Below are 23,762 nucleotides of genomic sequence, written 5' to 3'. Positions count from 1 at the left end.
AACCATTAACTAGTTTTAAAACTAATTTAAAAAATTGGTTATTTGGCTAAGAAGGGATGCGCAAACAACTAATGGCTATCATTGGACGGACAAGCACAAAGGGTTGAAAGATGTATTAAATGTTCTGTCGGAAGAAGGTTCAGTTCTAGCTGAGCATCGTCACTATGCCAGGCATCTACATGGTAATTTTACTAAGAGGTAAATAATGTTCTATTTTGTGTTGAATATTTCTAATTATAAGTCTAGTTATTCAAATGTCAATACTTAAAGCAACAAATGATGACAGCGAAAATGACATGTTCATCGAAGAGATTTAACGTTGAAATAGAGCTCATTAAATATGAGGATGCCAAAGCTTATGAGTGGCTAATCGAGAATGGTACAAGCCATTGGGCTACAAGTGAGTTTATGACTACTCCAAAATGTGACATTTTATTGAACAATCTATGCGAGTGCTTTAATGGAACCAAGTATTCTGAAATTCAAACATTTTATGCTTGAAAGACTCAATCTTGTTAATCCTAATATTATGATATTTTAAAATTATACAAGTCTATACTTATAGCAAGACAAAAATCAATCTTGTCTATGCTTGAAAGAGTCAGACTGTACCTACTGCAACGTTTCACAGAACAATGACTTGCTGCTTCCAAATGGCGTGGTGATTTAAGACCTCGCATGTCAAAGCTTTTTGAAAGAAATAAAGTTCAGTCGGCCGAAAATATTGCATTATGGGCTAGAGGAGGAGATGACTAGGTTATGAAGGAGATTTCGCGACCGATTTCTCAAAACTGCCACGAAAACACAAGTTTTCATGACCGATTTCATGACCAATTTTTCAGAACTGTCATTAAACACACGCTTTCGTGACACATGAATCCCGAAATCTGTTAAACTTATCTCGAAATTTTGAAATTCAGTGACTAATTTGTCACTTGTATCTCATTTGCAGACATTGATGAAATTTTTTATATTGTTGGGATGAGTTCCCAGTCTTCTTTGTTTAATCTTCGCTCGAGGATATGCGGCGGCGCATCTGTGGCCTTTCGCTTGAGAGACAACGACGATTTTCCTTCATTTTTCGACGCCAATCTATGGTTTCGACGAAGTGACAACGACGGATATTGTTTGCCCTTTTTTGAGTTTCCATTTTTCAGCTTCGTTATTGAGTTCGTTGATAAAGACTTAACTTTTTTTTTCCTTTTTCGTATCTGGGTAATGGTGAAGACAAAGGGATCGGAGAGAAGAAGATGAGTGAAATGAAGAGAGAGTGCGAAATGAAAAGTCACGAAATAAAAAAGAGGGAAAAAGATGAATGATGGTTGAAAATAAGTTTGTTGTTTTTTTTTTTTCCTGAATTTTAGAATTAAATTGATTTTCAAGAGTATATATATCTTTACACATATTGCTTGATAATAAATCTGGAAGTTATTTTTTTGTTTTTGTTCAAAATAAGTAAATGACGCAAAGTAGTAATATTGGCTAGGTCTGTGCACGGTCCGGTCCAAAACTGGCCAAAAAACCGGATCGGACCGCTCAAAATGGTCCAAAAAAATCCAAACCGGACCGGACCAAAAAACTGTAAAAACCGGACCGGATCAGACCGTTTTGAATCGTTTAGACCGGACCGGATCGTTTTAAACCGTTTAGACCGGACCGTTCTAGACCGTTTGGACCGTTTTGAACCGTTTTACATAATTAAGAAAAAAACCATTAATTTTCCACCAAAACAAAAACATATAGTCATGTATAGGAGGGAAATAATTTGGCTAATTGGAGATTAATTTATTTTTTTTATTTTATTTTTACTTTTTTTATAAATAAACTAGTCCAGTCCGGTTTAACGGTTTTTTTTTTTTAAAAAAACCGGACCGGACTGTTTGTAATGAGTAGACCGGACCGGATAAAAAAACCGTTTTAAACTGGACCGGCGGTCTAAAATTACCGATCCGGTTTACGGTTGTTACGATTTTTTTGAGCCGCCATAATATTGGCGTTAATATTCCTAAATATATAAGTTATAAATGAATATTTTTGAACAGAGGTTTTCTTTCCCAAGCGCAGATTCTCGGGTAGGAACTCATAAATCTTTTCGGTTACTGTTTCTCGGGGTGAAAAAATGCACGAGAATCCACTGCAGTTCGTGACCCATTCTGTCGAAAAGATTTTCAATTTCATCCAAACCAATCTCTCAAATTTAATGGACCAAACTCACCGCAACAAACCATTTTCCAGCGCCAACAAACAACCACCTCTGGACTCTCTCTATCACTCCCACTCTGATTATGTTGATTCTGACGCTATTCAACAACTCAAAGACACAAAGGCACTCAGTGTAACTCCTCACTCCGTTAATCCCAACTTTTAATTTCTAGGAAAGCTCTGTATTGTTGTGCACACCAAGTGCTTGTTTTAAGTCCTGACTGAAGTGTCTTGTTTGTTTATTTATTTATTATTTTTTTGCATCAAGTTTAGCAAAGTACAAGCAATACCACAGCTTGTTTTTTATACGGTTGACTTTATATCGCGATCGCCATTGATCTCCGTTGCCATCGATATCCTTTGTCATTGCCATCTATATACTCCATCGCCATGGCGGTGTGAATAACGATCTCGATCTGGATCCGCCACCTCAGTGACGGAAACGACGACCTCGTGTGGAGGGGATCGACTAGGGTTTCGTTTGGGACATAGTCGTAGATGAGCACGAGGCCTTTCGGATCGCTGTAGAATCTGTGGAGTTTAATGAGGTTCTGGTGGAGCTTACGTAGCAGCGATCGAGAGGCCGATGTCAGAGATCGAAGGTTGGCGATCTAGAGCCCATCGCCGTCGATTTTTGTCACTATCGTCTTCGATTGTCATATGCATCGTCGTCGATCTCTGCGGTCAGTATCGTCGTCGATCGTCATCACCACCGTCATCGCTGTTTTCTTCTCTCTTTTTTTCTTCCGTTTTCGGTTTGAGTGTTTTTGTTATAGAAAAGTGGAGTAACTATTTTGAAAGCAAGATTAAATATTTTGACACTTCGTAGTCTTCTTTGTGGTCAAATTCATATAATCTATAACATAGTTAATAAGGAGCACTTCCACTCCCATATGCATCCTAGAGCCGCCATGTGGCGCCGCTAGACGGCGACACGTGGCGGTTTTTTTTTTTTTTTTTTCCTTCCAACCTTTACATTTTTTTTTCTTCCGGTCTTTACCCATAAAAGTCTAACCAACGTACAAAATAAATTTTTTACATTTTATTATTTATTTATGATTTTTAATGGGTTTTTCTTAATAGCTAGTTTCTTTAGTACCTATTATTTAAGAAACTTGATAGCACAAATTAACCTCTATAAATTTTACTTGCTATAATAATTTATAATATTATAAAGCATTACTAAAACTAGTATCCATTACATATTAGAAGTGGGAAAACTTCTAACCAGGCTCCGCCACGTGGCGCTGCCAATCGGCGACACGTGGCGGAGCCTGGTTAGAAGTTTTGTTTTTGTTTTTGTTTTTTTTTTTACTTTTGCCTTTTGCATGCCGGTTTTTATTTTTTTATTTATTTTTTTTTCCTTTTGCCTTTTGCCTGTCGGGTTTTTTTTTTTTTTTTTTTTTTTTTTTTTTCAATTTTGATTTTTTTATTCAACCCAAATATCAATATATTTTGTATAATTTTTTTATGTATATTATAATCATAATTACTGACACTATATCAATAACATATACTATCATTTTTTTTTTCCGATCTTTAAATTTTTTTCCCCCTCTCATTAATATATTTTGTATATATTTTTATTTCAACTTGAATCCTGGTGCCGCCAGGCAGCGACACGTGGAAGCCATTTTTTTTTCCTTCCGATTTTGATTTTTTTTTACTTCCGATTTTGATTTTTTTTTTTTCTTTCCAATTTTGATATTTTTTTTACAAATTTTTTTATGTATATTATAATCATAATTACTAATACTATATTATACTATATCAATAACATATATTATCATTTTTTTTCCGACCTTTGATTTTTTTTCCCGCTCTCATCAATATATTTTGTATATATTTTTATTTCAACTTGAATCCTGGTGCCGCCAGGCAGCGACACGTGTAAGCCATTTTTTTCCTTCTGATTTTGATTTTTTTTTTTTACTTCCGATTTTGATTTTTTTTTTTTTTTGCTTTCCAATTTTGATTTTTTTTCCCTTCCAAACATCAGTATATTTTGTATAATTTTTTTTTTATGTATATTATAATCATAATTACTAATACTATATTATACTATATCAATAACATATATTGTCATTTATTTTTTCTGACCTTTCATTTTTTTTCCCTCTCTCATCAATATATTTTGTATAATATTTTTTATGTATATTAATTTATTTCCTCCCTCTCTTATCAATATATTTTGTATAATTTTTTAATGTATATTATATTTAATACAATTAAAAGTCTTTCACTTATTTTATTTTACTTATTTTTCTTTTTCATTTTTTTAAAAAAAAAATATTTTAAACTTAGTTGTTATCCCTAAGGCTTTGTTTGGTAGAGAGGAGGGAAACATGGAAGGAGAGATTGAAGAGGAGGGAAATGGAAGGAAAATAAATGGATGGATTGTATCTTTCCAAAAACTTGATTGATATGTTAAGAGGAAAGATTAAAATCCATCCACTTGTTGTTTGGTATAAATAATAAAGAAAAACATGACTATTTTTTATTATACTAATGACATTAATAACTCTTTTATTATATGAGACCAAATTGTGTAATTTATCCAAAAATAATTTGAACAATTTAATATATATTTATATATATATATATATTAATATTTATATATTGTAAAATATGTGAGTAAAATAACTATATTGTCTACATATCAAATATATAATCAAGGTACATAAATAAAAGTATATAACATTAATTTTAAAATTATGTTTAATTTTTACTCATTTTTGTTTCACATCCAAAATAATTTAGAAAATAAATTGTGTATAAAATAATTAGATACTATGAAATTGCATCAATAAATATTATAAATATAATTTTCATGAATAAAATGCTATGGATTTCTACAATCCTTCCAAAATGGAGGGGAAAGTTTTTTGGTGGGTCCCACGGATACAAATCCATCCCTCCATTTTTTTATCTTCCTACCAAACAAAACAAATTATAATCCATCCCTCCAAATCCCTCCTATATAATCCATTCCTCCTCTTTTCTCTTCCTACCAAGCCTAAGTATAACAACCAACTCGACAATAAATCGCGGTTTTCGTCAAAACTGAGAGTCCAATTGCCCATCAGCAGTAACTCGCGCTGTAACTTCGCGATGACCCACAATATTTGAGAAATTTTGCAACTTTACCGCTAGTGATTAACAAAGATAAACAGTGGTAACTTCAAGATGACCCACAATTGCCCATCACCCCAAGACCTACGGTCCTGGCTCTCGCGCCTGGTACGATCCCAAATCCTTATTCTTTTTTATTTCTTGCAAACCCTAGTTTACGGTTCATCGGAATTTTTGGTCGAGCGATTCGAAGTTACATGGTAGAGCTAGGCTAGCTACTTTGCCGTGTGTTACCAGTCATTGGTTTCTAGTCTGAAATATTTTCTTGACTTTGTTGTTGTTTTTACTCCACGAAATGTATTTGCCACGCTCTAACTCGATCGAATTAGTTTTCTGTGACATAGCACAGCATTAGCAAACTTACAGAGTTCGTTGAGAATTCCGAAAGTACAAAATATTTCCTTTCAAGATTATTTGAAATATTGATTTAATCACCGAAACTGAATGAAAAGGACTGCCGTGAATTTCATTTTGTGTTGCCAGTGGTTTAGCCAGCCATTCATAAAGATTTTGAAATTACGCACTTGTTTAATGCTTGAACAATGAACAGGTTGTGGTGATTATTATTATTATTATTATTATTATTATTATTTACATTAATATTATCATTCAACTAGTGATGACAATTTGACCAGTTACCCGCGTTCCGGTTTTTATGGTTTTTTTGAGTCGCCATAACATTGGCGTCAATATTCCTAAATATATAAGTTATAAATGAATATTTTTGAACAGAGGTTTTCTTTCCCAAGCGCAGATTCTCGGGTAGGAACTCAGAAATCTTTTCGGTTACTGTTTCTCGGGGCGAGAAAATGCACGAGAATCCACTGCAGTTCGTGACCCATTCTGTCGAAAAGATTTCCAATTTCATCCAAACCAATCTCTCAAATTTAATGGACCAAACTCACCGCAACAAACCATTTTCCATCGCCAACAAACAACCACCTCTGGACTCTCTCTATCACTCCCACTCTGATTATGTTGATTCTGACGCTATTCAACAACTCAAAGACACAAAGGTACTCAGTGTAACTCATCACTCCGTTAATCCCAGCTTTTAATTTCTAGCAAAGCTCTGTATTGTTGTGCACACCAAGTGCTTGTTTTAAGTCCTGACTGAAGTGTCTTGTTTGTTTATTTATTATTTTTTTGCATCAAGTTGTTTAACAAAGTACAAGCGGTACACAGCTTGTTTTTTATACGGTTGACTTTATATACATATATATATATATTATTATATATGATGATGCTCATGATCTGTTCACGGAGTTTTGCAGGGTAAATCTGGTGGACCAGTGTCGAAAGAAGAGCTTGGGAGGTCTTCGTGGACGCTTCTTCATACTCTTGCTGCCAGGGTATTTTTGATTATCTACTCTCACACATTGATTATTAAATCAGAACTGATAATTATCAGAAAGTCCCATGTATATAAGCAATGTGTTTTTGTATAGCTGTTTGACAATTCTCCTCTTTTGAGCTAGTTTTGGGTGCAAGTTAGGTGTGTAGTTATAATAACATGGTATCGTAGTCCACAAAACCCTTTTTATCCAATTTTTTAGGTTCGGTCCCAGATGAGTGAACGCAAAAGTCACAATGTTGATGAACTGTGTTAAGAATCCCACATTATAAGTGATCCAAACATGTTTTACAGGCCATTTTATCTCAGACATATCATGTGTATTCTAACACCTAGAAAAGACATGTGAACTTCTATCATTGGACAATTTTATTTCTTATAGTTTATACCAAAGTAATCTCACATGTGTGAACTTGTTCTTTTATAGACGTACTGCTATAGAAAAAGATTTGTAGCAAGTATTTTTTTTTTTTTTTTGTTGGCTTTCAATTGTATCTTAGTAGTGGTACTTGGATCTGCAATTTTTTACTCTCAAATAATAAATACTAGTTTTTCTTATTTATTTATTATTAACAATTTTTTATATACCTATTCAGTATCCAGACAAACCATCAAGGCAACAGAAGAAGGATGTCAAAGAATTGGTAAAACATCTTTCTTGCTTTTATAGCCTAAATAGACACATTCAGCAAACAGAAAGCGGATTTAGTCGAGCCAAATTTCCCTTTGTTTTCTTCTGAGTAATTATTGTAACATGGTCATCTGATATATTTATTTTGATGTTATAAAGATGGCTATACTATCACGAATGTATCCCTGCAGAGATTGTGCAGATCACTTCACAGTAATCCTAAGGTATTGCCTTTTGTTTTTGTTGTTAATTTTGTCTATCAAATCTTCCTAACCTCCTTTCTAATAAGTTTCACTACATTTTATGTTAATATTACTCAATTTTCAGAGAAAACCCTGTGCAAGTTGGATCGCAGGCCGAGTTCTCACAGTGGCTTTGTTATGTGCATAATCTCGTGAACAGAAGGTTTCATCTCTCTTCATAACCCCTCATAATCTCTTAAGTCAGTTTCTAGGTCTGGCTAAAATATTATTAATAAATAAAAAATAAATAAAAATTGCAGCATCGGAAAACCAGTGTTCCCATGCGAGCGGATCGAGGCAAGATGGGGAAAATCCGAGTGCGAGAACCGCGAGTGCGACGTTCTTGGAGACACTCTCCAGTTTCCGACAAACTCTCGTTAGTGTTTGTTTCCCATGGTTTGAATCCGCGATTTACGTGACCATCTTTTAATGCTGACTGTAAATATTATTACTTCTATATATACATTCTTGATGAAGCATTGTCTCTGGTTGTTGTGTTGCTTGCTTGAAAACAAGATCGATTATACTCGTCTTAAATTCAACACCGTAAAAGCCAAAGGAGTCGAGATAAAATAAAAGGAAAAACAAGCCCTTTAAACAAAACCCTGAATCAAATCACTGATCTGAACGGCGGCGATTCTCCGAACTTGAGAAGGTAAGCGGTCTCGTAGACGGGACGGAGCTGAAGAATTGCCTGAGCGTCCAAATATGCGTTGCACTCGAAGCACCAAACCGACAAATCACTGGCCATATTTAAACATAAAAAAATAAATAAAAAATGAGTATTGAAACAGATTTGAGTGTGTTTGTTTGGGTTTACCTGTAGCTGAGGGCGAGGCAATGAGCAGTGGAGCGGAAATGGGAGAGCATGTGCTTGTTGACGAAACGGCTACACAGAACCTCCTTGCAGGTCAAGCAAACCCAATTCTCGTCTGGGTGTTCACACCTTTTTATTTATTTATCCATTCATTTAGTGTTTGTAATATGTGATATAAAGACGATGAAGAGAAGAGAAGAGGAATGGTTACGTGTGGCAGGGTGTATCGGGGGCGGGAATGTGGGCGAGATCGGAGGAGAGAGAAGGGAGGTGATCGCATGATGTCAAGGCCTCGACCCACCCCGATTCACCGTACATCAACAGCTCTTCTTCTTCCTCTTTATCTTCTTGTTTCTGCAAATGGTTTTTCTGAAGAGTTAGGGATTTGCGAGACAGAGATGAGCGAGTTAAAAGTTGCAGAAGAATACCGGCGGAGCAGAGGAAGAAGAAGAGCCGGCGTGGTTTGACATGTTCACTCTTGGCTTTTCGAATACAATCAAGGGATTCCAAAAGCAGAAGTTGGAGGTTTTATTTTGTTCTTCGGTCTTCACAAAACGAAGTCGTTTGATGCTGTCAAAGAAATCAGGGGGCGTGGCTAAGTAGCTATTTTAAACTATAAGTTTGACAAATAGTCTGATTTTCTAAAATTAAGGCAAAGTAACCAAAAATAAAATAAATCACAAAAATACCCTCACTCACTAATGCTTAATTCCCAATTTCACTCGGACCAAACACTAGTCTATCGATCGACAAAAACACTCTACATAATAAAATCCTAACCCACCACAATCGATCTTCGTCAGCATCGTCATCGATCTCCTTCTTCATCTCCATTGAACTTTGTAGCTATCGATCTCCATCGCCATATTCAGCGATTTTCGTCACGATCGCCATAGATCTCTGTTGCTATCGATATCCTTTTGTCATTGCCATCTATATACTCCATCGCCATGGCGGGGTGAATGACGATCTCTATCTGGATCTGCCACCTCAGCGACGGAGACGACGACCTCGTGTGGAGGGGGATCGACTAGGGTTCCGTTCGGGACATAGTCGTAGATAAGACATCTGTGGAGTTTAATGAGGTTCTGGTGGAGCTTACGTGGCAGCGATCGAGAGCCCGGCGTCAGAGATCGATGGTTGGCGATCTAGAGCTCATCGCTGTCGATTTCTGTCACTATCGTCTTCGATTGTCATATCAATTATTGTCGATCTCCGCGGTCAATATTGTCGTCGATCGTCATCACTACCGTCATCACTGTTTTCTTCTTCTTTTTCTTCCGTTTTCGGTTTGGGTGTTTTTGTTATAGAAAAATAGATTAACTATTTTGAAAACGGGATTAAATATTTTGATACTTCGTAGTCTTCTCTGTGGTCAATTCCTATAATATTGTTATAAGTATAACAACCAACTCAACAATAAATTGCAGTTTTCGTCAAAATTGAGAGTCCAATTACCCATCAGCAGTAACTCGCACTGTAACTTCGCGATGACCCACAATATTTGAGAAATTTTGCAACTTTACCGCTAGGGATTAACAAAGATAAACAGTGGTAACATTTTAGTTAAAGCCCATAAACAACATCAAAAGAAGGGAAAGCCCATGAGTTGAACCCGGCCCAACAATAGGCACGAAGGTTAGGGTTTCGTTAGTTTCTTACAACTTTCAACTCCTTCTGATACATAAAACAAATTCTGTGCTATTCTCTTCCATCAGAAAGCAAGCGAAGAAGAGCAGAGAATCATGGGACACTCAAACGTTTGGAACTCTCACCCCAAGACCTACGGTCCTGGCTCTCGCGCCTGGTACGATCCCAAATCCTTATCCTTTTTTATTTCTTGCAAACCCTAGTTTGCAATTCATCGGAATTTTTGGTTGAGCGATTCGAAGTTATATGGTAGAGCTAGGCTAGCTACTTTGCCGTGTGTTACCAGTCATTGGTTTCTAGTCTGAAAGATTTTCTTGACTTTGTTGTTGTTTTTACTTCACGAAATGTATTATACACGCTCTAACTCGTTCGCCGATCGAATTAGTTTTCTGTGACATAGCACAGCATTAGCAAGCTTACAGAGTTCGTTGAGAATTCCGAAAGTACAAAATATTTCCTTTCAAGGTTATTTGAAATATTGATTCAATCACCGAAACTGAATGTTAAGGACTGCCGTGAATTTCATTTTGTGTTGCCAGTGGTTTAGCCAGCCATTCATAAAGATTTTGAAATCATGCACTTGTTTAATGCTTGAACAATGAACAAGTTGTGGTGAATGATTAGAACAATCAATGTATATTATCGTTTGGTGGCTTTAGTTCAGCCTAAAAAATCTATTCTCTCTTTGGATAGTTTCATAATGATCTGTTTCTCTAAGAATTTGTTTTGCATTACACATATTGATTACTCATAAATTTGATTATGTTATGTGGCAGCCGCGTTTGTGGAAACCCGCACGCGATCATTCGCAAGTACGGCCTCAATTGTTGCAGGCAATGCTTCCGCAGCAATGCCAAGGAGATTGGCTTCATCAAGGTAATTCTTTGCAAATTTCCGATTCTATTGTCAATATGCGAAAATGATTGTTTAGTGATGTTTTGGCTTATTGTTTGTTTATGTTTTTTTTTTTCTTTCTTTCTTTTGCAGTACCGTTAAATGCTCGTTCTCCAGCATTGTTATCAGATGAATGACCGGTGTTCTATTTTTCTTAAGAAGTTGTGTCTTTTCGTGTAAGGATTGAATGTGTTTTTGAACTAGGATACTGTTGAATTGATAGACTGAAGGACCATAATGCAGTTCTATCGCTATATGAAATCTGAGTAAACTCTGCAAATTTCAATTTCAATCTTCCAATTAGCCTTAGCTGCACTATTCGAGTGAAATTGAGAGTCGTAGAAGTCATACTTGAAATGCTGACTTGTTGAAACTGAGAATCACTTGTGCTGTAAAACTTGATATAAAAACAACAGTTAGGGGTGTGTAGTTAATGTGGTTTAGCTATGGAAAATTGATGATGTGGATTTATGAAGTGCCGGCTATAAATATTTGGGCAAATGTAGAGTAAAATCGATTTTTTTTTTTTTTTAGGTAGATGATTGACATTTTTTGTGTGTGAAAGTTATTGCAAGTCTGTAGGTGCTCTGCATAGGTTTTTATAATGGAAAAATGGCTTTGTTAAATTAATATGTATGCTCCGTTAAATGTATTAAATCAAGGTATGGCATCATTTTCAATTTTAACATAATGCTAAAGAATCACTTTCTGGCTCTGTTTCATCCTAAGTGTTATAAGCTACTACATCGAGTAAAACTCAATTTTTAGATCCAATTTGAGGCCTAGTTTGCATTAGTTTTTGGCTTTGGAGATGATATGCCTTGCACATTAAAACAGTTGATTGTTATCTTTAAATTGTATTATATTACTGATTCACATGTTACAATTAGCAAAATTTTACTCATTCAAACGGTTGTAACAACAAAGAGAGAATAAATAGCTCTCATTTTTTGGGTGACCAAAGAAGTTTAACGTTCGAGATTTAATGTTAACATTATTGTCTTTTTTTCTACTTCCAATTATTCTGATATGTTAATTCTGCCTATATATATATATATATATATATATATATATATATATATATATATATATATATTTTTTTTTTAATAATTCTGCCTAGATTTTATTTCTAGTTTTTTCAGGGGTGGTTTTCAGAATAATGACCGACATTATTTTTCTTATTTAATATAGTATAAATCGGAATAGTAAACCGCACATAAGCTTCTCTATCTGGACTATTTAGAACGCCTCGTGCGAAATGTGAATGAAAGTTTAAATATAAAAATGAGAGATATTATAATTTGTGTACCTAATATTCCGTAGACTTTGCCTTAAAAGTAATAAAAAAAAGATTTCTAGGCCTTATGGTTCGGTAGCACATTTTAAAATTTCCAATTCAATATTCCTGCAACGTTAAAAATAGGGAGAAGTTTTTTATTTTTTTTTTATTTTTTTTATTTTATTTATTTATTTATTTATTTTTATTTATTTATTTATTTATTTTTTTTCGAAGTACTACAACTATTAGTTCACTAGTCATGTAGTCATACAAACACAAGTTGTGCTTATTAATTAAGAACATAGAAGTTAGATATTTCAAAGAGGAGTTTAGTAAGCCAAAAAGACATCATTTGCTTCAAAGATATTTATGTTATATAACACCATTGAATCTTAGATTATAAGGAAAAAAGAAAGTAAAGATGTGTTTAATCAAACATTAAAACACATTTTTCTCAAGGAAATGGATTTTAGTTTTAATAATTTGTTTTATATGATGTGGGGTTCAAGTAGAAAGGGTACGCAAAGCAATGTAGGAAAGCTATGTGTTATAACTTATATGTAACTTATCAATGGCCCTTAAAAAGTTGTTTTTCTTTTTCGTTAATAACTTTCAAAGCAAACTAATGCCAATTAAACAAACATCATACATTTTAGTGGGTGTTTTACTTCTAAACCAATAAATTAAATTGAGTATGCCTCAAGTCAGAAGTCCCCTCCAAAAGCTATCATCATTTCTGAAATAATCACGATGAACAAAAAAATATAACTACATTTTGCCTTTAGTCACGCAGAAGTACATAGTTGATTACCCAATTAACTCAATATTGGATTAAGGAGTTCTCAGCAGATTTTTACAATAGTTGGCTAGTAATTTAATCATAATTGTAAGAGAGAAAGATTTTGTCAGTGCGATCTCTATTGCTGATGACTTTTCTCGGATCTAGGGTAGGGGATTAAAAAAAAAATACTTAAAAGACATTTCATAATATTGAAATATTGTGGTTTGAGGTTCGCTAATAGACAATATACTCAGCCGCCCTTATTATAACTTGTCAAATAATGAGTTCTTTTATAATGCTTAACTATTTGAAAGATGTGTCATTACATTATTTATAAACAAAGACACCAAAATGAAACAGAAGAACTCACATTATTAACTATCACCATAAACATTTGTATTTTAAAAAAATATAAATATATAAGTCACCAAAATTTGTAGATTTACTAAATAGTCAATTTTTTTATAAATTTTAAATAAATAATCATTATGGTGATTTGATATTGTTTGGACGTTTTTAGCAGTTCATTTATGTCTTTAAAATGTTGTGTGATTTATTTAGAATTATTAACGATAATTTATAACCACTAACGTCTTTTTGACTTTATTAATAAAATTTTGTGATTATTTACTTAAAATTTACAAAATAATAATAATTATATAGCAAAATTTAAGGTTTTTTTTAATAGCTATATATCTACGTAGTCTTTTTTTATTTTTCGCTTTAAATCACCTAATGGCTACAAAAGCAAAAGTTTTTTTTATTTTTATTTTTATTTTTATTTTATTTTTTTTATACAAAAGCTGAAGTTAGTCCGTCTAATAGTGCAATTTTCGTTACGAAGTCATCAGTTCGACCTTCACTTTCTTGGTTTACGTTTTGCCTTTTCATTTCTAATTTATTGAACGTGTTCCATCTTGTCATAACTACTCAATTTAAGTTAGATTTGAACTCTATTTTATATAATAGTTAGAATTGAAGTCTTGTTAATTTTTCCATGAAAAGGAAGCTATTAGTTGTTAATAAACATCACTAATGCAAGAAAATTGGAAATAATTAGTTGGATGGAGCGGTAGCTGCTGAACAATTGGAATTTAAGGGAAGTTGACTTGCAATTAAGCTGTTTGTGGAATAAAATTGGTAATAATTACTTGAATGTGAATTTTCACTTTATTCATCTTGGACTAGTCTCACAATAAAGTTAGCAGAATGAAAAATATACGAATTTGTATAATAGTTAAGATTTATTAAAAATTAGTAAAATAATTAAAATTCATCATAAAGGTGTACTCATTTATTATTAAGTTTTTTTTTTGTGTGCACAGCGGTTTTAGTTTCTATTGTGCAAACTCATTGAATTTGTGTACGTGGCGAAACTCGGTGTCCCCGTGGAGAAATGGTCTTTTGCACAAATGTAGTTTAAAGCGTTGTGTAAACATAAGTGTTTTTTTAAAGCTTGCACCATGAAACCAAACGAATGATCATATATATTTTATCCATTAGGTAGTTTTCACGTGGTAATGAAAACCTCTATGCAAAGAGTAAAAATATGTGAAGAAAAATCATTATATTTGCCACGGTAACACAAATCTCTACCCAACTCTCCGTTGTGCAAAGCTCTTGCCCGAAATATTCATAACCCCCGCAACAAAATCCCTTATTCGTCGTTACAAACCTTGAAACTTACAAGAAAAAAAATTATGTTTGTGGCTCGCTTGCATAACTGCCATCGCCGAGCAATTAATTTGCACGCTGGTAAGAAATTTCATTGCGCCAGCTTCCACGACGGATTGTGTGATCCACTTTTTGTACTAACTCATTTTATTTTATTTATATTTGATATTTTTCAGTTTACTCATTTTTTTTTTCAATTTTTCAGTGTAATAAGGGATTCACCCATTGATAATGATAATATGTTATTTTCTTATTTACACGCGATAAACAATTTACTCATAAAATTAAAATTGCGGCGTGCCTTACGACAATAGTATCTGAATCTTCTTCATTAGTACATCACCACCTGATCATTTTAAATTATTGAAAGTTTTATATTTATAAAGAAATGATAGTCTTTACACTATTTTAAAAATTATTTTTCTAATGAGCTACTAATGATCATCTAGCGAAAGTCACCACATTAAATGGTGTCTGGTTTAAGGAGAATAAAATGAGGCTATTTTTTTAGTCTCTTTAAATACCATAAATAACAATACTTAAAGTTGGACATTGTAAAATGCATTTGTAAGATAAACGAAGCTTTTGGACTTTAGAGAAAAGGAAAGTGAGGACCACAAATAAAATAAAATAAAATAAAAAGTATTGAAAGCAAAAGGGCAACTACATTTGGAGAGAGTCAGAAAACGATATTACATCTCAAATTCACAACCCAATTAAAATTGGGATATCGCTTAGCTTGCAAATATCTCAACAAGCTTAGTGTGTCATTTCTTTTGTATATAAGTTCAATTTTTAATTTAATTCTATTTAAGTTAAGCTCCTTGGCCTTGTCGCACTATTAAATAAGTTAAAGGTCTCAACCGCACTACTGTTTAAGAGATCCTTTCAAGTAGGTTAAGCTAATACATTCGTATATTTGGCCATAACGTGCATAAATGATACATCACAAAAACTATCTTCGTCTATTATAAAGAGAAATGATTTTCGTAAACTCAACAACGCGTCAGCGATTACAAGTTGCCCTTACAAGTTTTGTATATTCAGTTTTGTTATTTTGTGAGTCCCCATTTTTTTCAATACAATACATATACGCTACAATGTACCGTTGATGCGCTGATGACGCGTTAAATAGCAGCACTCGTTATAAAAAGCTATACGCATTAGAACGTGTTATTAATGTCACATAATCTTTCATATGTCAATCCAAAATAGTACATTACATAACAAGCATAAACTCTTAATTAAACGTTTACAATGACCCTTTTTTATTGGGTAGTTATAAGGGTAACAATATTGCTTATATACCTTTTAAATGGAGTGACATAATTCATTCAAATATTACTTTTCATCGCAATGACCTTTAAACTTGTTCAATAATTATATTTTGGTCTCAATTTTTTTTTTTCATTAAACTCCCTTAATATTAATTTTTGACATATGAATCTCTCCATCAACTCACGTTCATTTTTTTTAATATATCACACGCTCCAAATAATGAATGTTTGAATACAAATTATGTTAATGTAACTAGTCATTTCATCATATTAACTATTAAAATGATTTTAATAAATTGTAAATTATAATTTTGAGAAGGATAATTGTAGGGGTAGAGTTCAACCCTCTATAATAAAACGACATGGACCATTAAACCCGATAATCAAAAGAAGCTCATTCTAAACAGCGACACATAATTTATGTCGTTTGTTATTCATTGACGCAAAGAGTTAAAGAAATATTTGGGCCTGGCCCAAATCCCTTTACGAACTCGGAGTACCTTCCTCAAGTATCACCACAAATTCGAAGTCCACGCAGGAGACACTATCTCGCCTTGAAACACAGAGAGTTGACGACTTCTACCGAGCCAATTCAAATAAGGAAGCGACGTGACAGAAGGAGAGGCAATGAAGGACGAAGTCGCCAGCACATGTCTCCGGAGATAGCGCATCTCGTCGTAGTATAAATTCTCTTCTTCTGAGAAGATTTGCACATTCTTTTCCCTATTATCGCTCACACCTCTCTCTCTCTCTCTCTCTCTCTCTCTCTCTCTCTCTCTCTCTCTCTCTCTCTCTCTTTCAACTGTATTCTTGAGTTCGTCAGTTGTATACATACTGATTGAGCTAAACCTGTGTAATTGAGATCAGATATTCAATAAATTCGTTTACTTGCTTATTTAATTTTCGCATATATTATTACAAACAGTTAATATTCATTTCCATACGACGTCCTTCTGAGATCCACATAAAATAAATAAATCGAATCACACACTTTTTAATCTTTTTGTTTTCTTAGCGATTGTTGAGAATCGAAAACGACATCAACAATAACTAGGCATAGTGATAAAATTGCATGAACATATTACGAATTAAGTGTGTGCTGGAAATATGAAATTTGTAATTAAAAATGGGGAGATGTAGATATATCACTTATTTAAATTCTAGCAAAATTATTTAATAATTAAAAAATAAGTCTAAATTAAGGCAAAAACGTATGTGTAAGGAGGAGGTAGGTTGGGACTAGGGGGATGGAGTCCCCCCTCAATTTATTTTTTTTGTTCATTTAAAAAAAATATATTTTTATTTTACCTTAAATGTTTATGAATTAGTCCTCTCTGAATTTGTTTTACACATTGACTCCCCCTAATTTATATTTCTAGCCCAAACGTCCCTTGCGTATGTGTCATATTTTACCATGGGATAGTGAGGTATAAAGGAATAGTATGTTTTATTTAAATAACTAAACTAATTATAATTTTAGTTTCTTTTAAAAATAAGAGGCCACTAAAAATAAAAATTAAGTAATATAAACGTATAAATGAGATATTTAAGAGTAAAGCGTCACCCAATTAAAAGCACGAGAGGATACTAACAAAAATCCATTATTATAAGGGTTCATTAGATACATAGTCATATTTACAATTTCACATTGCCATATAGCCAACGTTTCGTAAATCTTAGATAAATAGTCACGTCCATGTATTTACATGTATAAATTGACATAAATACCTCACTATTTTATTTCAATGAAAGGGCAAATAAGGAATGTCATGTCATCTTTATGGCTATTTATCTAAGATTTACGAAACGTTGGCTATATAGCAATCCCAAACGTTTTAATTGGTTAGTTACCTATTTTTTGTTGTTATAATCCAGTATGTATGTTATATATGACTTTTAATGATATATATATATATATATATATATATATGTATTGAGTATATATTTCATAAACACAAAACAATAGTCGAAAGAAATAAAATCAACATTGAAAAGAAAAACGAACTCATATTAAATTAAACAAGGTTCAACAATAATTTAAAGCAATAAAATAAATAAGAGAAGAGAAGAAAGAAGAATGATTGAAGTTGAGTTCAAGAGACTCGTCGTAGGCGTCGATTCCGTCAAAAAACATTTTTTCTCTCTTCCAAAAGTTCTAAAAAACAACCAAACAATCTAACAAAAAATAAAATAAAGAGAAAAATGTGTTTTCAGGTTACAAGGATCCTTTAAATAAGTTTATGGGTGTTTTCGGAGTAGTATGGATCTTTAAATTGGATATGAAAGTTAAAAAATGTCAAAAAACCGGATAACAAGAAGTTACTGAAATTGTACTGGCGTAGTGCACCTCTTTTATAGCGCGGTGCACTATGTATTTATTACAAAACGCGGCGCCATGGCGGAAATTTTTGCGGTGCGCTGCTGGCCTGATTTGAACATAGTCTGTTTATGGACTTCAGCGGGACGTGCCGGAACGTTGACCATCTTCAAGAAGAGTTGACTTTGTTCAAAAATTTCTGTTTTGATCCGTTTTGACTTTCGTTTTCTTCTAAATGACTCTCGAAGCTCCATTTAGCATCCAAAATTTGAGAAATTGCTAGAATCACGCTCGAAAAACAGAGATTAGTACGTATAAAACGTACTTGGTTTAGTCCTAAAAAATAAATAAGAAATTAAAAAAAATATCAAAGGGTATTTCACATATATATTTCATTACGTAAGTGAATATAGGTTACACACATCTGAGCAAATATGGATAAATGAAAAAGTTTTGTTTTCGTAGAATTCATTATTTATTTATTATATACTAGTATCTATATTTTAGGACAAGGAATATTAAATGGGAAAAGTTTCTCCGTCCATGCTGTTGTCGGATTTTTTATTACATAACATATAGCCTGTCACAATTTTTTTTCCTCATTATTTTTTGTTATAACTCCCAATTATAAACTCTAATGCTCCACCACATGGTATCTATGCCTCCCATAATATTTCTTTAATGAATAAAAGTTCAACAATTTTTTTAATATGACCTTAGCTGCTAGTTCAATGTGTGTGTGTGTGTGTGTGTGTGTGTGTGTGTGTGTGTGTCATTATACATCACCCACCCAGTAAATTGAAAAAGTTAATATATCAAATTATTATGACCTAAAGAAATAAATAAAAACATTTTACTTTTCCTTCATAATTTTGTTTCTTTCCCTTTTCTATGAAAAACATCCTCGTTACCTTGCAGCTATCAATTATACTCTTTCGGCGCTATAGAATATAAAAGAGAAAGCTTTGCAATTATCATTACTAACGCTCAACAAGTTTATGAATCATAACAACAATAATCAATATAAATAATGAAATATTTGAGATAGTAACTTATAGTTCAAACAATGAACCTTTAGATTGGTAGTCAACTAAATAAAAATAACTAATAAAAATTACTATTATTCATGTGATATAACTATTTTGAGTAACAAAACATGTTAAAGGGTAAAAAAAAAATCACCGATGATACAATCATCCATGCTAAAAACATTACTTATTTTTATTAGAAATAAAATAAAAATGGGTTATGAATATGCGGCAATAATCAAAATTTAAACTTGTATATTTAACCTCAAGAATTTGTAGTCCTCCTTTGACGCCATCTTACATTTGGCTTTGCAATTGCCTTCAAAAAAATTAATATTAAGAATAAGTTCATATAAGTTTTATTTGAGATGATCCTCTTTTGTATATATTTGACATATCTTTGTCAACTCTCGCTCAAATACATAAGCATTTTTGTTGTGTGGCTAAAGACTTTATTAGAATATGAACAACTCAACTAGCTATTAGTGTGGATCAAGATGAGTGAGCATACAAAGTTAAAAGTGACATGTCGCTTGTAACCTGTTTCCACGTTTTTTTACGAGATGATTTAGAAACGACATATTTTTTAAACATATTACCCCCAAAATGTGGGAGTGCTTGTAGAAACGACAAATATATAGAAGGGAACATGTTGCATTTAAATAAAAATTAGAAGCGATCTAAAAGCGACAATTTGACCTTTAGAAGCAGAAATCGTCGCTTCTAAAGGCCATTTTTTTATCCCAATGACAGGTTGAATTTTTTTTAGCATAGTTTATATCCAAGGAGCAAAGCACGTCCCTCTCAGAGAGGGTTATCACCGACAACGCATTGATTGGTTTTGAGTGTATTCACGCTCTTAAGCGATAGAAGAAGGCAGTTTTGGGGAGCTTGCCTTAAAATTGGACATGGCAAAAGCCAACGACAGAGTAGAACGATCTGTAAAGTTGTTAGTTCCTGAATTTTATCCTTGGTTCTTATCAAAGGGCAAATGCATCCTTGGTTGATGTATTAGACAAGTTGATCAACCCTCTTCGCTTTTTCTTTCTTCTTTATGTCTAGGCCCTCCTGCTCAGTTCTCATTCATCAATTATGTTAGCTCGTCATCAACATCGAGTGATGGAGTTGTTCAATCTTTGTGTGCACCGTTGTGGCGGCAGGTAATTGATTGATGTGTGTAACTGTGTTTGATCATTGAATGATCTTGAGAGAGGGTCGTGTGGAGGAGAGAGTAATCTTCGATCTAAGTAGAGCGTAGTTTGTAATTCACTAGGAGAAGACAAAAAGACGTCTCTTGAGAGGAAGTCCGAATCTGATTGTATCGCTATTGGTTAAAGTGAATTACTTTGCATCAGAGGACAAACTGCTCTTAGACTAGGTACTTCGTCAACAAACTGAGTTATCACTTCTGTATATCTCTGCATTAGCAATTGTTTATACGGTGTAATATGTGATTATAGTTCAAATAGTTGTCTCATATATCTATTGCACATATTTAGTAATTTCATTATTATTACTATTTGGTTTTCATAATTTTTTTGAAATGATTTATCAGTAAATTATTGCACAAATTATATATTATTCCATCACATATTTATCCACAATTTATCAAGATCAATTGATCGATGAATCGTTACAATTATTTTTATATACTACAGTTAAACGTTACACAACATGGGCCATATTTGGTGTAAAAGTGAGTCTTGAATAGCTATCTTATGTCGTAAAGCTTTAACCATGACATCGTTGTTTGTGACACAATCAAGAGTTATGGAAATGATTCTCTCACCTAGGTTCCACTCTTTTATAACATCTAGAAGGATTCCTATGATGACATTTGAGGTGTGACTACCTTCTATTCTCTTAAAGATTATGATCTGCTTGTTTAATTTCCAAGTCTCATCTATGTATGCAATACAACACTCATGTAGTCCATTTTAGTGTTTCCCGACCAAATACCAAATGTCGGTGCAGGCTATAATTGTCTCTTTTTATTCTTGATTTTTTTTTGGGAAAATAACATATATATACCCTGTGTTTTAGTGAAATGCCGAGTTTAACCTTTGGTTTTCAAAAATGTCGAGTTCATACCCTATGTTTAACTAAAATGACAAAATTATACCCTGAAATGGATAACACTGTCACAAATCTTCTTTTCATTGATATTAACTCTTATATAAGAAAAACCGAATCAAATCCAAAATCAGTACCCTAACTTGCAAATTCCCAATTTTGAAAAAAATAGCCTTATATTGAAATTAAATAATAAAATTCATATCTCTCCAGAGATGACTTTAATAAACTTCATGGATTCTCTGTTCGAATCTGTGATTTTGATGACTATCAACTATCGATTTTTACCCATTTGCTTCTTTCTGTGTTCTTCACGATTAAGACTGTTGTTTACTTTTTAGTTTTTAAATAAATTACATATATGGCGCGAATGAATAAAGATAATTGGTGTTTACATATAAATATTATAGTCAACGTCAATGAAAATTCAATAAAAATTCAATAAAAATTCAAGAAAAAGAAGATTCGTGGCACTGTTGTCTATTTCAGGGTATAATTTCGTCATTTTAATTAAACAGAAGGTATGAACTCGACATTTTTGAAAACCAAAGGTTAAACTCGACATTTCACTAAAACATAAGGTATGTATGTGTCATTTTCCATTTTTTTTTTCGTAATTTCTGAACTTAAAGTTTTTTTTTCTAGAAATCAATCGAATGCCAGGAACAAAATAATGCACAAATCTACCAAAGCTTACGCTTTCTACATGAGAAAATGATTGGTCGATAGAAATTATGTATTTAACAAGTTCTTTTCTAAATTCATCGGGATCGTGGATACTTACCTCAGATGAAAAAGATCCGGCCTTGATGCACAGATTTAGTGGTAGCGCAATGAAGAAGTCCTTTGAATAGAATTGTCGGCTTTGATGATCTTCCCACATTTGTAGCATTGACCTTTTTTTTCCTTCGTCATCGTTGATCTCCAAAACATATTTCCACATTTCGGAACGTGATTTTTTTTAGTTGTTAAGCTTGTGGATTCGGTGGGTCTTCTTGGTCTTGATTTTGTGGTGGAGGAGGTTACTCGTGTTGAGGTGGTGGAGGAGACTCGTGTTGAGGTGGTGATTGGTGTTGAAATCTATGAAATTGTTCTTGATATATCGTAAAAGCTACTTCGTATGGATGTTGCTGTGATCTAAAAGGATGTTGTTGTGAGCTAGAAGGATGTTCAAGTGGAGGTGGAGGTGTAGGTTGTTGTGTAAAATATTGTGGTTATGGTCGATGTTGAACATAAAGGGATATCGGGGCTAATCAAGATAATTTTATAGGGATACTTGGAGCTCGATATGAAAATGTTGGATCGGGGATGGATTGATATTCGATGTTTTGATTGTATGAAAAATGAGAAAGGTTTAACCAGTATTGTGGATATTGTCGTGGTGTAGAGGGTTGTTGAACTTATTCATGTTGCTCCTCTTCTTCTTGTACTTGTGATGGTGTGAGAGTGCGACTAGAACTTCGACGTGATTCATGTGAATCTCGACGAGAACCTCGGTGAGTTGATGACTCACCAACCATATTTATAACTATAGAATATAAATTTTAGTATATAATTAGAACTATATAATAGAAATTTGTCATTATAATATAAATTTTGTAGAAGCTATAATATAACATAAATTTTTAGAATTAAAATTATTTAATATATATGTATAATAGAAATTTTATAGAAGTTATAATATATATTTTTATGCAAAAATTATATAATATAAATTATAAAAATATGAAGCTATAAATTAAAACTATAGAATATCGAGAGAACTATGTAAATAAAACTTTGGTGGTTTGATATTGAGAGGATTTGATGGCTTGAGAGAGCTGAATGTTTGATTAGTAAATAAAATAGTAGGAAATGAGATATATTTCTTGGAAAAAGAAATAAGAAGATTGTAATTCAATTTTTTTTTTGGGTGAAATCTGAGGTCCCAGCGAATAAATAACGGCAATTTTTTTTCTCTAGCAATTGATCATCCAACCTCTGCACACTAACGGTACAATGTGATTTTGTCTTTTTCCGCCTGCCCCACTGCCATTTCCGCCAGATGTCGGAAGGACCTTTGCCAATTTCCGTGACCCACGAAATCGACTCTTCCGCCATATGACGGTAATGGTACTTTCGTTTTCTACCGTTACCGTTGTCAAGGATATAACATGGCTGTATCACCATATTTGGAAAAATAACATATATTTATTTGTTAAAACATCCTCATAAGCACATTAGTGGACATATAATGAAGTCCAATATAAAAAGCAAAGAGTCACTATTCATCCGATGATCTATTGTTAACTATATTTAAAATGGATTATGTTTACAGCCGATAATTCAGCCGTGTCATTGAATACACTATATAAGATATAACACGAACAAAAGGGCCAAATCAATTTTTTTTTAAAAAGAAAGGGTTTACC

At 33.0% G+C, this 23,762-nt stretch overlaps 3 protein-coding genes across 4 annotated transcripts; 2 read left to right on the top strand and 1 right to left on the bottom strand.

Annotated features, from left to right (window-relative positions):
* The first annotated feature begins 5,234 nt into the window (after positions 1-5,234).
* Positions 5,235-8,037, top strand: ERV1 (Erv1/Alr family protein). 2 transcript variants are annotated; one of them, XM_089624333.1, is made up of 7 exons: positions 5,244-5,442; positions 6,089-6,350; positions 6,609-6,686; positions 7,285-7,332; positions 7,479-7,543; positions 7,647-7,724; positions 7,822-8,037. In XM_089624333.1, exons 2-7 carry the CDS (start codon positions 6,144-6,146, stop codon positions 7,940-7,942), a joined length of 597 nt encoding a protein of 198 aa, XP_089480459.1. In that variant the 5' UTR covers positions 5,244-5,442; positions 6,089-6,143; the 3' UTR covers positions 7,943-8,037. The 2 variants fall into 2 exon arrangements, with proteins under 2 accessions (XP_089480460.1, XP_089480459.1); XM_089624334.1 differs by lacking the exon at positions 6,089-6,350 and having other exon boundaries at positions 5,235-5,442.
* A 13-nt stretch (positions 8,038-8,050) lies between these two features.
* Positions 8,051-8,934, bottom strand: LOC149389109 (histone deacetylase-like protein). Its single transcript, XM_089624335.1, has 4 exons — positions 8,807-8,934; positions 8,590-8,732; positions 8,382-8,507; positions 8,051-8,304 (listed from the first exon to the last, which is right to left on the bottom strand). The coding sequence occupies exons 1-4, from the start codon at positions 8,846-8,848 to the stop codon at positions 8,172-8,174; spliced, it is 444 nt and encodes a 147-aa protein (XP_089480461.1). The 5' UTR covers positions 8,849-8,934; the 3' UTR covers positions 8,051-8,171.
* A 1,090-nt stretch (positions 8,935-10,024) lies between these two features.
* On the top strand, positions 10,025-11,214 carry LOC149389108 (small ribosomal subunit protein uS14z/uS14y/uS14x). The gene is made up of 3 exons (XM_089621636.1): positions 10,025-10,185; positions 10,805-10,904; positions 11,016-11,214. The coding sequence occupies exons 1-3, from the start codon at positions 10,124-10,126 to the stop codon at positions 11,022-11,024; spliced, it is 171 nt and encodes a 56-aa protein (XP_089477762.1). The 5' UTR covers positions 10,025-10,123; the 3' UTR covers positions 11,025-11,214.
* The last annotated feature ends 12,548 nt before the right edge of the window (positions 11,215-23,762 follow it).

Source organism: Urtica dioica, chromosome 8 (genome assembly GCF_054948205.1).
Source record: "Urtica dioica subsp. dioica isolate 48M chromosome 8, U.dioica_male_clone48M_v1_H2, whole genome shotgun sequence".
NCBI lineage: Eukaryota > Viridiplantae > Streptophyta > Magnoliopsida > Rosales > Urticaceae > Urtica > Urtica dioica.
Note: the sequence above shows the minus strand (reverse complement) of the source record. Positions and strands in the feature narration are given on the sequence as shown.